The sequence below is a fragment of the Rhinopithecus roxellana genome, chromosome 16 (genome assembly GCF_007565055.1).
Source record: "Rhinopithecus roxellana isolate Shanxi Qingling chromosome 16, ASM756505v1, whole genome shotgun sequence".
NCBI lineage: Eukaryota > Metazoa > Chordata > Mammalia > Primates > Cercopithecidae > Rhinopithecus > Rhinopithecus roxellana.
In genome coordinates, this window is record NC_044564.1 from 16,554,323 (window position 1) to 16,568,080 (window position 13,758).

General features: G+C 43.9%; 1 protein-coding gene across 1 annotated transcript in view; it reads left to right on the forward strand.

The window, feature by feature from the left end:
- The window catches only part of GARNL3 (GTPase activating Rap/RanGAP domain like 3), a 156,382-nt gene that overhangs the window by 86,989 nt on the left and 55,635 nt on the right, over nt 1-13,758 (forward strand). The window contains 6 exon segments of the mRNA XM_010367849.2: nt 5,037-5,112; nt 5,780-5,878; nt 8,010-8,113; nt 8,908-9,016; nt 10,890-10,935; nt 12,138-12,244. Coding sequence (XP_010366151.2) covers nt 5,037-5,112; nt 5,780-5,878; nt 8,010-8,113; nt 8,908-9,016; nt 10,890-10,935; nt 12,138-12,244 — 541 coding nt within the window.

The window sequence follows — 13,758 nt, forward strand, 5'->3', positions numbered from 1 at the left end:
GAACATGTAGATGTAAATACAAAGAAGGGGCTGAAAGGATGCACCCCAAATTGTTGGTGGGAGTTACTTTTGGGCAGGATAGTGGAACTGGGGTGGGATGCAGCAGAGAGCAGACAAAGGGAGATGCCAGCTTTTTTTATTTTTTAAGAGAGGGTCTCGCTCTATTGCCCAGGCTGACTTCCAACTCCTGGGTTTAAGCGATCCTCCCCTCAGCCTCTTGAGTAGCTGGAACTACAGGCTTATACCACCATACCTGACTACATTTTTATCCATATTTTGTCCATCTTAGGTTCATGCTTGTTGCAGGAGAATTTATGGATTTCATGTGTAATTTGTAAAAGGCAAAAAGTAAAAATAATCACATTTCCTGTAAAAATTTTAAAAATAAAGAAATGCACAAAAGATAAAAGGAAAAAATCACCTGCAGTCACAAAGACGACTGCTATTAACATTTTGGTGTATATGTTTGTTACATTTTATATAAAATTAGGTGTATATATAGCTTTTATATGTCCAAATTACTCTGTTCATTAATCTACAGATATTTATTGAGCACCCACCGAGTGCATGCACATGCTTGTTGTAACAAACAAACAATAGAGAAAATGTACCGATAGGAAATGTGAACACTCCCCCTGCCCTGACCTCACCACTTCCAGCCCCTGAAAGAACGCCTGTTCACTATTCATTGCATCCTCCTCTGCTTTTTTTGAAACTCCCAAGTTTTGAAAAATAAGTTGTTGATCTCTTTATTTCTCAATTTTATTTCCTTACTAAGGGGATATTAGCTTGAGGCAACACTAGTCACTTGTCATGACCTCTTGAAGTGTGAACAATGGCCATGATCCTCCAGAGCTTCTCTGAGAGCTGTGTGGCGAGGCACTCTATTTAATCCTGCTGCTTCTCAACTGGTATAAATTGGGAGCATTTATCCCAATTCCAGCCTATTCTAGTGGTAAACTATTAGCTGCAAAGATGGGCAGGGAATCCAATGAAGAATACTAGTGAGGCTCCTGAAAGGTTAGCACTTTGGTAAAATGATGTCAGTGTCCTGAAACCCATGTTTTGTTTGCTACATAGAGAGGCACCCTCATGAGAGAACATGGCATCCCAAGCTGTAATACACATGGAGAGAGGAGAGATGTGTAGGAACATGTGGAACCCTAGAAATATGGAGACGTTGCCTAAACAAGAATAACAAGGAACCAGGAGTGTCTCATTTTGAATAAGGCCATCATTTCTCAGTTCCAAAAAATTCTTCTGGAATCATTGGGACTTTAGTTTCCCCTCATAGTTTGTTTTTCTCAGAAGAACTATAGTTCGTAGCATACTACTGATTGCCAAGAATGTGACTGCATGTTTGTTTGTACTCAGGTTGAGTTCTGTCTTGTAAAATTTAGAACTTAGAATATTTAAATTCCATCCAAGTAGGAATGACAGATGTGACCTTATCTGTATGTTGAATGTTTGAGCAAGACTTACATCCTGAGAAAACCCAGTGCCTGTGGATTCCCTCCAGCAGCACCTTCCTCCAGGGACCCAGGTCTGGCCTTGAGACCTTAAGAGCTCTGAATAGCTGGTTAAAATATTACCTGTGACAGTCCACTTGCCCTGATCAAACTGTCCCCTCCTAAAATATGAAATAACTCATTATAATGAGCCATACGTTGATTTCTGGAGATAGGTGAAAACTTTTAGTCATGGACATAATTTGGGAAGTCCTGGACACCATATTACCTAAATGAGGCTCTAAAAGTAGGTTCAAGTACTTAACAAGTACTTCCAGTCTTTTTGGAATCTCCTCCACCTGAAGCAGGAGGAATTCATATGATTTATAATTTAAACTGAGACCCTTTGAGAGTAATTATTAACAACATCAGGACAACAGATAAAACAGATAAAAGCCAGGGCTCTCCTGGCAAACTTGGACACATTATCTCCCTGCCTTGAAGATCCTACACCCTTGGGGGCACAGGTACTAAAAGACCCCCATCATGCAACCCTTGATGCCTTACAGACTTTGCTGTTGTCTGACCCTAATAACTTGTGATGAAGACTTGACAAGACCTTGCAACACCAGTCTTTCTGGAGTCTCCCCCTGAAGCAAAAGAGGCCCTCAGCAGGGATGTGGCAGCATGGTACCAGTCTCAGAGCAACCCTATAAAAGCTTTTAAAAGCATTGGCCAGTGATCAGGTGGTAGTAGGCCCCAGCTCTGTTTGTACATCTCAGTTTCACTCAAAACTTTTCAGAGAAGATTATGCCATGATATTGGAAAGAATGCCGGATCAAAAGTCGGAAGACCCAAGTTCCAACTCTGGTCTTACTGTTCACTTAGTTCCAGCCATGCGCAAGTCCCTGTCTTCCCTGAACTTCCCTGTCCTGTCTTAAAATAAGAGCATGGACTCAGTGGACTATAGGGTCCTTTCTGGTTTTAGCAGGCTGTCAGTTTATGGCTCATAGTTATGGTCGTTGACTAGTCCTTCTGCTCTGACTGGCTAGCTGTCAGCTCAGCTGGACCTGATCCTGGGCCTCCTGACAGCCTTTTGGTTTTTTCTCTAGTCCAGTGGTTCTCAACGTGGGGCCCCTTGGCCAGCAGTATCAGCATCACCTGGGAACTTGTTAGAACTGCAAATTATCAGACCGTATCCCAAACCTACTGAATTGAAAACTCCTGGGGTGGAACCCAGCCATCTTTAATTTGACAAGCCCTTCAGGTGATTCTGATGCCTAGTCAAGTTAGAGAACCACTACTGTAGTTCCTGCACTATTATTCTAAGAGGGTCATATGTCAGACCCCAAATTACTGTAGGAGCTTTTTAAGGGACCCTTGCGACACGTGCTTGCTGTCATCACTTCCAAAACAGAGAAAGAAAAGTTATAAGCTATAAAACCCTAAAGTGAATAGACGTCCCTGAAAACGTTCTAAGAAATTTATCAAAAGCTAGTTTGTAAGGAAGCAGTGATCATTTGGAGACATCGTGTGAAAAATAAGTTGTTTCTGACAAACTTTATTTCTTTTCTCATTTATTATGCATACAGTCCCTTATGTCATGAATATTTATTGATCTTTTCCAATGTACTGTGGTCAACACTGGGGATTCAATGGAAAGGAAACAGTGTATGATTTCTCCTGCACAGGACTCAGGTTCTAGTGGCAGAAACAGACAGATACGCAAGTTCAATAAAAGATTTACAGAGTGTAAATAGTGCTTCGAGGAAAATAAACAAGGTGCTCTGATGGAGAATAACAGCAGGAAGGAGGGTGGCTTTATATGGGGAGATCAGGAAAGACTGCTCTGGAAATTGACACTTGAGCTGAAACCTGCATGATGGGAGAGAGCCGGTCATCCCCAGAACTGTGGAAGAGTTCCAGGTGGAGGGGTCAGTTTGGGAGTGTCCTCTCTCTTCCTGTATAGAAAACCACTGTTAGTGATGAGTATGCATCTCAGGTGTGTTGGGGACAAAACAATGTTTGGATGTACAGCCTTAGAACTTGGATTTTCAGCCAGGCGCAGTGGCTCATGCCTGTAATCCCAGCACTTTAGGAGACCGAGGGGGGGCGGATCACAAGGTCAGGAGATCGAGACCATCCCGGCTAACACGGGGAAACCCCGCTTCTACTAAAAATACAAAAAATTAGCCAGGCGTGGTGGCAGGCACCTGTAGTCCCAGCTACTCCAGAGGCTGAGGCAGGAGAATGGCGTGAACCCGGGAGGCGGAGCTTGCAATGAGCCCAGATCGCACCATTGTACTCCAGCGTGGGCGACAAAATGAGACTCTGTCTCAAAAAAAAAAAAAAAAAGAACTTGGATTTTCAGATTCTTAATACTCCCAGATCCAGCTATCCTGAATCCTGGCAATCGCCTTGACTTCCTATCTCTGACCCTTTGGCCAGTGTGCTGTAAATATCTTTGTCCCTTGTCTACCCTTAATTGACCACCAAGAATTTCTCCATCTAGTGGTGGGTCAACCAATCTTGTAGAGGTTGATTCTCTTCCAACATTTTATTTTGTGTTTATTATGAAATACTTCAGGCGTACAAAAAAAAGTATAGAGAATAACATAATGAAGACCTATAAAACCATTACCGGCTGGGCATGGTGGCATACGCTTGTAATCCCACCTACTCGGGAGGCTGAGGCAGGGGAATAGCTTGAACCAGGGAGGTGGAGGTTGCAGTGAGCCGAGATCACGCCACTGCACCCAGAGCGAGACTCCATCTCAAAAAAAAGAAGAAAAAAAAAACAAAAACACTACCCAATTTAAGGAAAAAAAAAAAAACAAAACATTAAAAATACGATTGAGTCCTTGTTTACCACTCCCTGACCCTGTTCCTCTGTCTTCCTCCCTTCCCTGTGGAAGCTGCTATTTATCATTTCCACCAGATCAGAATTAATTCAGTTTAAAGTTAAAGGTGGTAGATTGCACATTTGTACCAGCTACTGCTTGCTTTTGGCTTGGGCTTGCTTTTTTTTTTTTTTTTTTTTTTTTTTTTTTGCACATCTGTTTTGTGACTTCTTCAGATTGAGTATCTTTAGGAATTGGGGAAAATGAGCTTTTAGTATAAATTGCCTATAATTTTCATTTCTGTTTCTAAAAGAGTCCACAATATATCAGCCTGAGATGATGTTAAGCTTTGAATTACAATGAACTCTTCTTTGCTGACTGGGATTTGAACTGTTGCTCAGGGGTTGAATGGAAGACGGTGCCAGGCCTATGAGTTCCTGTGGCCATTTGTTGGAACCCTGTTTTGCCACAGAACAGAACTGGTATCCTAGAGATGCCATTAGTAATGAAATTACAAACAAACTAATTCATAAAGGCATACAGTCTCATCTGTAAGCTATAAATACCTGTAAAAATGAAGGAATGATTGCTGTTAACATTGGTCAAAACCCAGGTGGATGGGAGGAAGGGATCCCCTGACTGTCCATTCTGGTGACTGCCATTGTGCTAAGTCACGAACAGCACGTCTCAGAGCTATTTATGCTGTGATGATAAAATTAACTGTAACACCTTTTGTTATTATCCTAAGGGCTCTGTGAATTTCAAGTTTGGGGTTCTTTTTGCCAAAGATGGGCAGCTCACTGATGATGAGATGTTCAGCAATGGTGAGTGATCTCCTCCCGCTCTCTGCCGCCAGAGACCCTGTCCTGCCTTGTTGCATTCTTGCCAGTTGGAGCTTGTCTGTTGAGTTGGAGTCTTTAATAAACGAAGAGATAGTTTTACACAGTTTCAACGTGAATTTTGTAGGGAGGTTGTTGCCCAGTTTCATTCATTTGGCAAATATTTATTGACCAGCTCATTTGTACCCAGTCACTGTTTGCACTGGAGAGACAGAAGAGCATGTGGGATTTGGAGAATTTGGTTCGGCACAGACCCAAGAGCAGTGGAAGGTTTTTCTGTGATTTTGATGAGAGGAAGAATTATAAGATGGCGTCATCTTCCTAATACTTAACAGTTTTCTTGTTAAATACCTGCTTACTCTGAATGCAAGCAGTCATAACATTTTTGTTTTGCAATAGTAAGCACCTGTGGTCCCGGGCTGGCAGTAGTAAGCTGGGTTCATCTGATTCGGCAGTTTTCCTTTCCTTGGAGTCCTGGGAATTGTGGGACTTCCTCATGGTCCTCAAGAAGAAGAAAATGTGACTTCCCCATACTGTTTACCACGCATGAATTGGCAGAGCCTGGTTAATTTTCCAGCGATTCCGGTGCATAGTTAGAAAATGAGGACTTGTCAATGCCCATACTTTCCTCATACTCTACCTCTTCCTGCAGAAATTGGAAGCGAGGCTTTTCAAAAATTTTTAAATCTTCTGGGTGACACAATCACTCTAAAGGGCTGGATGGGCTACCGTGGCGGTCTGGATACCAAAAGTAAGCCTGCCTCTTGATCTATTCTGTTGTAATTTGTATAATTTTTGTAAGTTAGCCTGACCCGTGTCTGAACTTATACCAGAGATGGGGGAAGGGATGGACGAGAGAAGACTGGAGGGAGGTGAGTGCCACACCCTGTTCAACATGGAGTCATGGACCTCTTTGGCACTTCCACCGAGCTTCGTAAAACTAAATAAGCCCTCACAGCCCTGGGCAGTGTCAGAAGTCCTGGTCTGCCCGTGAATATTACTGCTCAGCACCATCTGTGTGCCAGGACTCTGCTGGGCTCTGGGGATATAAAAGTGGATAAACCAACATAGGGTCCTCCTTTCTAGGAGCTTGCAGTCCGGGGGACATCCAGCAGATGTTATGCAGATAATTGTCAAATGGTTTAGCACTAGGTACAGAAGGCAACTAAGAAGAAAAAGTACAGAGTGCTATGGGGCATTTTGCCTAATCTGGGGGATTAGGGAAGGCTTCTCTGAGCCTTTTTGTGACCAGAGGGAGGAGCGAGTCGGAGTAATTGGAGGGTCTTGAGGGGAGAAGATAATTCCAAGCAGAGAGAACATCTGTGAAGACCTTGAGGCAGAAAAGAACATGTTGTGTTCTAGAAACTAAGAGAATTTGTTTATGGCTGGAGGGAATGAGGCACTGAGAATGATGCAATATGGCCTGGAGTAGGAGAGAGGGCATGACCCTGAAGGGAGTTTTGACGTTATATTAATAAGTTTGCCTTTTATTCTCTGTCGTTAAGGGGTTTCAAGTAGGGGAGTGGTGAGATTAGATCTGTACCTTTGAGCAGACAGGGGAGGCAGAGGAGAGACCTGCTCTCAGAGGCTGTGGCAACAGTCCAAACAAGAGATAGGGTTGCCGTGGGAGAGGGCTACAGGTCAGAAGGGAGACAGGGGGACTAATTCAAGAGCCATTTTCATGGTAGAATTAGCAAGTGGAGGATGAAAGAGGAGACAGTACTTGAAGACACTTGAGGGTTTCTGCCCTGGGTGGCTGGGTGGGGCTGGCACCAGCAGTGAGATTGGAAACACCTGAAAGGAAGCATTTTGAGGATGGGAGCCTGAGTGGGGGAAGGTAGGTAAGATTACAAGCTTAGGTTTGGAAGTTCTTTCCCCATCTCATTTTTGTGTAGCCTTGCTAGCTTTTCCCTTTGTTTCTGTTTTTTATTTTTATTTTTTGCTTTATTTGATCTTCACAGTCAGTCCTTGAGATAAGTCAGGCAGTGGGTGTGAGGCCCTTTTGGCCTAGTAGTGATAGGCTTCGAGTCCAGGTACCCTCACCCTCTGGGAACCTCATCTTCCCACCAGCCCAGCATGGCATCACGGATTCTGAATTTGGGAGAGCTAAGTGTGCCCTAACTGACAGATGCAGGGATGGGGGATTGGGCCCCAGTTGTCAGGCTCTAGCTTCACTCGAACACACATAGAGTGCATACGGTGAATTCTTCAATGCCTGCCACTCATACCCCCGCTGCCAACCCTCAGCCTCTCTGTTATGGTCATTACAACCATCCACTGAGCCCTTGATACAGCCAGGCATTCTGCTAAGCACTTTGAGAATATAATCTCATTGAGTCTCCCCAATATCCCTAGGAGTTAGATACAACTTTTATCCTCATTTTCAAATTAAGGAACTGGGGCTCAGAGAGAAGTGAGGTAACTTGTCAAAAGCCACATAGCCAATGACAAATTGAATCCAAGTTGGCCTAATTGTAAAGCCTTTGCTTTTAATCACTAACAATTCTGTCACAAATACCACTTCCTTTGGGTTTATGGACGTAATTGTTTGTGTCATCTTGTGTTAATTTCATCCTGTACCTCTCACAGCAACTGCAAGGCAAGGAAGCTCAATACTCTCCTCTTTAGCCTGGACTTCTTATGACCTCCTCCATTCTGAGGCAAGGCATGAATCAGACAGCAAGTGAGCTTAGGGAGAGAGGAAGAGGCCTTTCCACATGGGGGCTGCATCAAGTGGAGGGTTGTTGCTTCCGTGCGGGTGGATAATCCGAATGATCTTTGAGAATGTCCTGTGTACAGTATTTCCCTAGTCTGCAAATGAAAATGCTTTCCTTTTGGCTTGAATTCTCTGTGCTCACTGAATGCATGTTTATATTTTGCAGATGATACCACAGGGATACATTCAGTTTATACTGTGTACCAAGGGCATGAGATCATGTTTCATGTTTCCACCATGTTGCCATATTCCAAAGAGAACAAGCAGCAGGTACATGTGAACATACAAACCATCAAATAGTGATGTGAATGTAGAGAGGGCACCATTATGATTCCATAGAATTAGAGGCTATGCCTGTTGACATATGAGCTGAACCGCAGCCGCCAATTTAGGGATGCTTTTGGCGGTCTGTATTGGAACTTTCAACAAATCTTAAGAAGAGCTGTTCTTACTGGTGCTGTCACCTTAGAGAAATAAGGGATCAGAGATAATAATGTGCATGCGTGTTTACGTGTAAACATGTATAGGTATTTGTATGTGTGCGAGTGCGGTTTCATAGACTCTTTTTTGTCTCTCTTTTTTTAAATATCTTTGATTCAAACATTCTTCTCTCCAACATGGACTCTTGAGAGACTATTTTGTATAGATGTTACCTTTTCTCTGTGCCTTCTCTCAGGTGTGCCTTGTGTCTTGTCAAAATGAGACTATCCAGGACATATCATAAGTGGGTCCTGTGTGATGGTTGACAAGTATTGTTTTCAGGTCACTGCAGGAGGTTATCACTGAGTGTCTACATGGGCTGTACCAGGCTGGGAAAAACCTCTATCTAAGACGCTCCTGACCCACCCCAGAGCTTGGCCACCGAGATAGGAACAGAGGAGATGGGTTGGAGAGCAAGGGCCTAGGCTGGCAAAACATGGGAGGCCTGAAGTCAAAGATATCTGAAGTTCAGGGCTCTGTCATAGTGGCTGTGGTTTGTTATATTGGGTTATGGTTTTTTTTAACTCTGTGAATGTGCCATGTTTGAGAGTCTTTCTCAGTGATGTTATTTATGCTTACTACAGGTGGAAAGGAAACGCCACATTGGAAACGATATCGTCACCATTGTGTTCCAAGAAGGAGAGGAATCTTCTCCTGCCTTTAAGCCTTCCATGATCCGTTCCCACTTTACACGTATCCTAGGCCTTTGTAAATGCTCCAGTGTGGCAAGCTGTGGTTCAGCCTCATTGGACTTCCATGACGCTTAGACCAAATCTTGTCATGGACTTGTTTTGTAATGCTAGATTTAGACCCACTTTTGGGGAATTTTTCCTAAGCATTGTGTATAGTTCCCCCTTCCTCTCACCTTCCATTTCAGTAGTAGATGGATTAATTCTCAGGGAATTCTTGACTCCTGAAATATGGTCTCTTTCCTCAGGTAGTCTATAAAATGAGGAAAACTTCCTGCTATTCTTCAGTTGTAAATGATTTAGAAGAATTATAGGTAGTGAATTCTCTGAGAAATCTGCTTTAGGCATAAAAACTTGCAAGTTAAGATAAAAGGCCAAAATAATTTTCCTTGTTGATTTAAGCCCTGATAGCTGTTGTATTACCATCTCTTGAAATTTGAGAAATGGTAGAATTAATAGTATTTTTATCTGATTCCCCTAATTCCTGTTCAGCTCATATTGCTGGCAAAGTCCAGCAATGGAGCTGAAGCTCCTGCAGTGTCTGAGCTCAGCTCTGCCAGACAGGCATGGGGCATGAGCTTGGCCCACCCAGCAGACACTCAGTTGTGGCCCTGTTGCTCTGGGTCCCAGGCCATGACACCAAAACCCAAAGTTAGTGGCTCTACTAGTTGTACATAATAAGCAAAAGGCAACAAATCAGCATTTTCAGAATAAATTCTAGTCGAGTTACTCATTTCCCTGGAGGCTCCAAGTAAACATGTTTGGAGACAGGCCCACGGTGACTCATGGCATCTGGAGACTTGGACTTGTTCCTTGTGACATAAAAATAGAGGATGAAAGTAAGTGTTTAAAAGTTAACAGTTTCCAAACTTTCTTCCATGACGGTAGGGAAGCAAATGATATGCACTTGCACCTTGGTTATAATTTTCTTCCCTTTTCATCCCTGCTTTCTGAGTAGTATCTGCCCCTGTCCCCTGAGATTTAGGGCTAATATTTCCCCTTTCTAGAGGTGGTTCTTCTTGTATAACGGAAACTTCTCCAACTTCACAGCAGAAGCGATGGTGAGGTGACTGTTCAGGTGATTGAGAGGTAGTCATTATTTTTTAGAATTTCCCTGAGTTGTACATTTTAGGTTTGGGGCTTGGCACATTTGTACCTGAATAGGGGCAAGTAGATCATTAAGGCAGATTCATTCCAGGGAGCCTAGAAATGGAGACACTAAGGAATTGATGGCTCCATAACCCTAGCTAAGGAAAGCAGGGGTTGGGAGATGGTGGGTGGAGGTGGAAGGGGAGGAAGAAGAGTGGGAGAAAGGAAGAAGCTGGATGGATTCTTTCCTACTATTTTAGACTCCACAAACCCAGCACAAGCTAGGTAGATTCTGCTCAGAATCTGCCACCAGCTACAATAGGCTTGTTTTGTTTTGTCTACCAAACCCAAAAGGAGAGAAAGGGAAGGTATACAGTGGAAACATTTAAATTGCTTTCCCTTTCCAAATGTGTGAGATGAAATGTATTACTGATTTCCTATTGGGATCTTGTTTGTACTACCAGGCAAGGGAACTGCTCTTCTGCTTTGCCGACTGCTTAGTTGTTTAATAGCTTTATTTCTATTGCTTTTCTGACAGCTTTGGAGATTTAACCCTTTTCCCCAAAGGATGCACATGCAAACGTTGAACCTACTCATGGTACCCTCACATAAGTCTCCGTGGGCTGTCTCTTGGAAAGAAGTATGGGTTCTGTCCCAACCTAAGAGTGATAGGTGCCCTTAGCACAGAAGCGCTGGTCAAGAGTGACTCTGCACAAGGGGTTTTCAGAGCACAAGCTGTCAGTTGTGAGCATCAGTGTTGTGATTAGTTCCCTTAACCATCACCACAGATATTTTTGCCTTAGTGAGGTACGATCAACAAAATGACAGTTACAGGTAGGTAATGACTTTGTCTCGATTGCTTGTTCTGATTCTCATGCTTGTTAATTTAGCACTGATTTTTATAAGACTCTTGATATACGTGTTTCTTGATTGATTTAATATGAGTGCCCTCACCTTACAAAACTTTCTTCAAGGCCAACGTCTCTTCAGGAAACATTTACTCCATCCGGTGTTGTTCCATGCAGGAGACCTAGGGGTCAGGGTTAGTTTGATATTTTATTGTACTTTACCATGGGAAGAGGTTTGATACATTTGATCTTCATCCTTTCCTAGTCTACCTTCTTGCCTGCTTATCTTTCTGTTCTCAAATATTAATCTGTTAAAAGGTATTATGTTGTAAAAAGAACCTGAACTTTGAGCCAAATATATTTGGGTTCGAATCCCAGCTCTATCATTTATTTGAGGCTTTGGAAAAAATGTTTTCTCTTCTTGGAGCCTCAGGCTTTCTGTGTAGAGTGAAGGTAATGACACTACCCTGGCAGGTATAGTGACAGTCAGAGGCAATACTGTATCTTAAAATACCAAATATGCTTCCTGGTATGCAGCAGGTGCTCAGTGATGGCCATTGCTGTTCTTCATGGGTACCTGGCTTGATGGGTTGGACCATGAAGGATTCAGGAAGACCTGGTCTCTGCCCTCAAAGCACCTTGACTAAGCTGGAGGGAAAGTGAGGAAGTGGCCTTGGCTCTGGCAGACCAGAGGAGGCACTCCTGGTCATGGAACAAATATTCCTGACACATCCCATATGCAGCTGGACAAATGGAAGGACAGAATAGTGATGTATTGGTGCATTTTCATACTGCTGACAAAGACATACCCGAGACTGGGAAGAAAAAGAGGTTTAATTGTACTTACAGTTACAATTAAGTTAAGGCTGGGGAGGCCTCCGAATCATGGCAGGAGGCGAAAGGCACTTCTTATCTGGTGGCAGCAAGAGAAAATGAGGAGGAAACAAAAGCAGAAACCCCGGATAAGCCCATCAGATCTCATGAGACTTATTCACTATCATGAGAATAGCACGGGAAAGACCGGCCCCCATGATTCAATTACCTCCCCCCAAATCACCCCCCCCCATGACATGTGGGAATTCTGGGAGATACAATTGAAGTGGAGATTTGGGTGGGGACACAGCCAAATTGTATCAAGTGATGATCTTTGAAGAAAAACCAACTAATTCTGTAATATTCTCTACACAGGCTGAAAATATTTTCAGAAGAAAGCGTACCACTCTTTGGCCCTCCCTTGCCAACTCCACCAGTGTTTACAGACCACCAGGAATTCAGGGACTTTTTGCTAGTGAAATGTAAGTTTCTGGTTTGAACTGGTTTTGGAGTTTGTTCTGTCAGAATACATTTCTTCAGATTCTCCCAGGATGCTGTTTAAGGAATGTCATTGTTTAAGCATTCCATGTTCCGTTAATTCTTTGCACAACATCTGTTTAGTATTTTGGTCGTGTTGTGTGCGTTTTCTCCTGTGTTTTCATCCCCACCTTCCATCCTGCCACCTGCCTTGAAGCTTCTCTACGCTCATCCACTAAGGACCCTGGGGCCTCAAATTCACCTTTCTGCCCTGTGTTCTGGTACAGCCATTGCTGAATCTCAGCTTGTATATGTATCTGTATCTGTCAGAGAGTGGGATGTAGGTCAGGGAAAGAGTGGTTGTGGGTATATGCTTAGGGATAGGGAGAGTTGTTGGGGAATGTGTGTGCACACTTGTGTGAGTGTATATGTGCACCCATGCACATGTGTGGGGGAGAGAGAGACAGAATGAGAACATCATGTGTGTAGACTCAGACTGCCAGGCATCACTTGCTGGTGAGCACATATTTTCACTCTACTGATGATACCCAAATACCCAACTCTGAGGCCCCATCTCCTAAAGCACAAGAGCTCTGCATATCCCTCCTCAGGGCACCCCTGGGAATTATTTCTGGTAGTCCCATGGTGGGACTGTGTCATTGATGATCAGAAACAAGTTACTTGGGTTCATCCACTGCAGTTTGCCAGCCCCACGTCCTGGCAGCACTGCTCAGTCTGTGCCCTCTGTGAAGACGCTGCTTTCCAGCCTCCTGCCAGGTATGCTGGGTATTGCAGCTGCTTTGCTGGCTGCCTCCTGTCCCCACCCCCAACTCCTCCCCACTAGTCTTTGCCTAAGTCTATCATTGTTGTCATGTAGCTCTGAGACATCTGGAGGGCCCCTCTCTTCTCTCTGTCCATCCTGGTCACCTGGCCTCAAGGAAGCATTGACTGAGTCCAAAGCCTCACTGAGTCCTCCATGGACAAGTATTCCCCAACCTCCAGTCTCAATCCTACTCCAGTACTGGCCCAAACCAGTCCCTCAGGCCAGGGCAAGGGACAGGCACATGTTGTCTGTCCTCTGTCTTCCTATCTCCCCAATCACTCCTTCACAGTCCCAAACATGACTTCTGCACAGAAACAGACAGTGCCAAGCATAAGTGTCAGTTCTAGTGACAGAAACATCCAAGCCCTGGCCAGGCTGTTTGATAGCCTCTCTTCCATGGGAAACCCCTCCCTTCCCTTACAGAGACCTCGGCATGATTCCACAATTTTCTCCTGGAGAACAGAGACATGAAAGACACCTTTACTGAGGCTCCCTCTGCTTTCCAGCTGGGCTCCCTCTCTTTCCAGCTGGACCACCAGCATTGTTACCTCCCATACTCCAACCTATACCAGGGTCTGTGGTGATGTCTCCCTCGACACATTAGAGGCAGCAGACACAGCAAACCATGTGCAACAGATGATGATTTTGTCTGTCCCTTTCCAGTGTTTATAGTCATTATTTCAAATGCTAGAACAA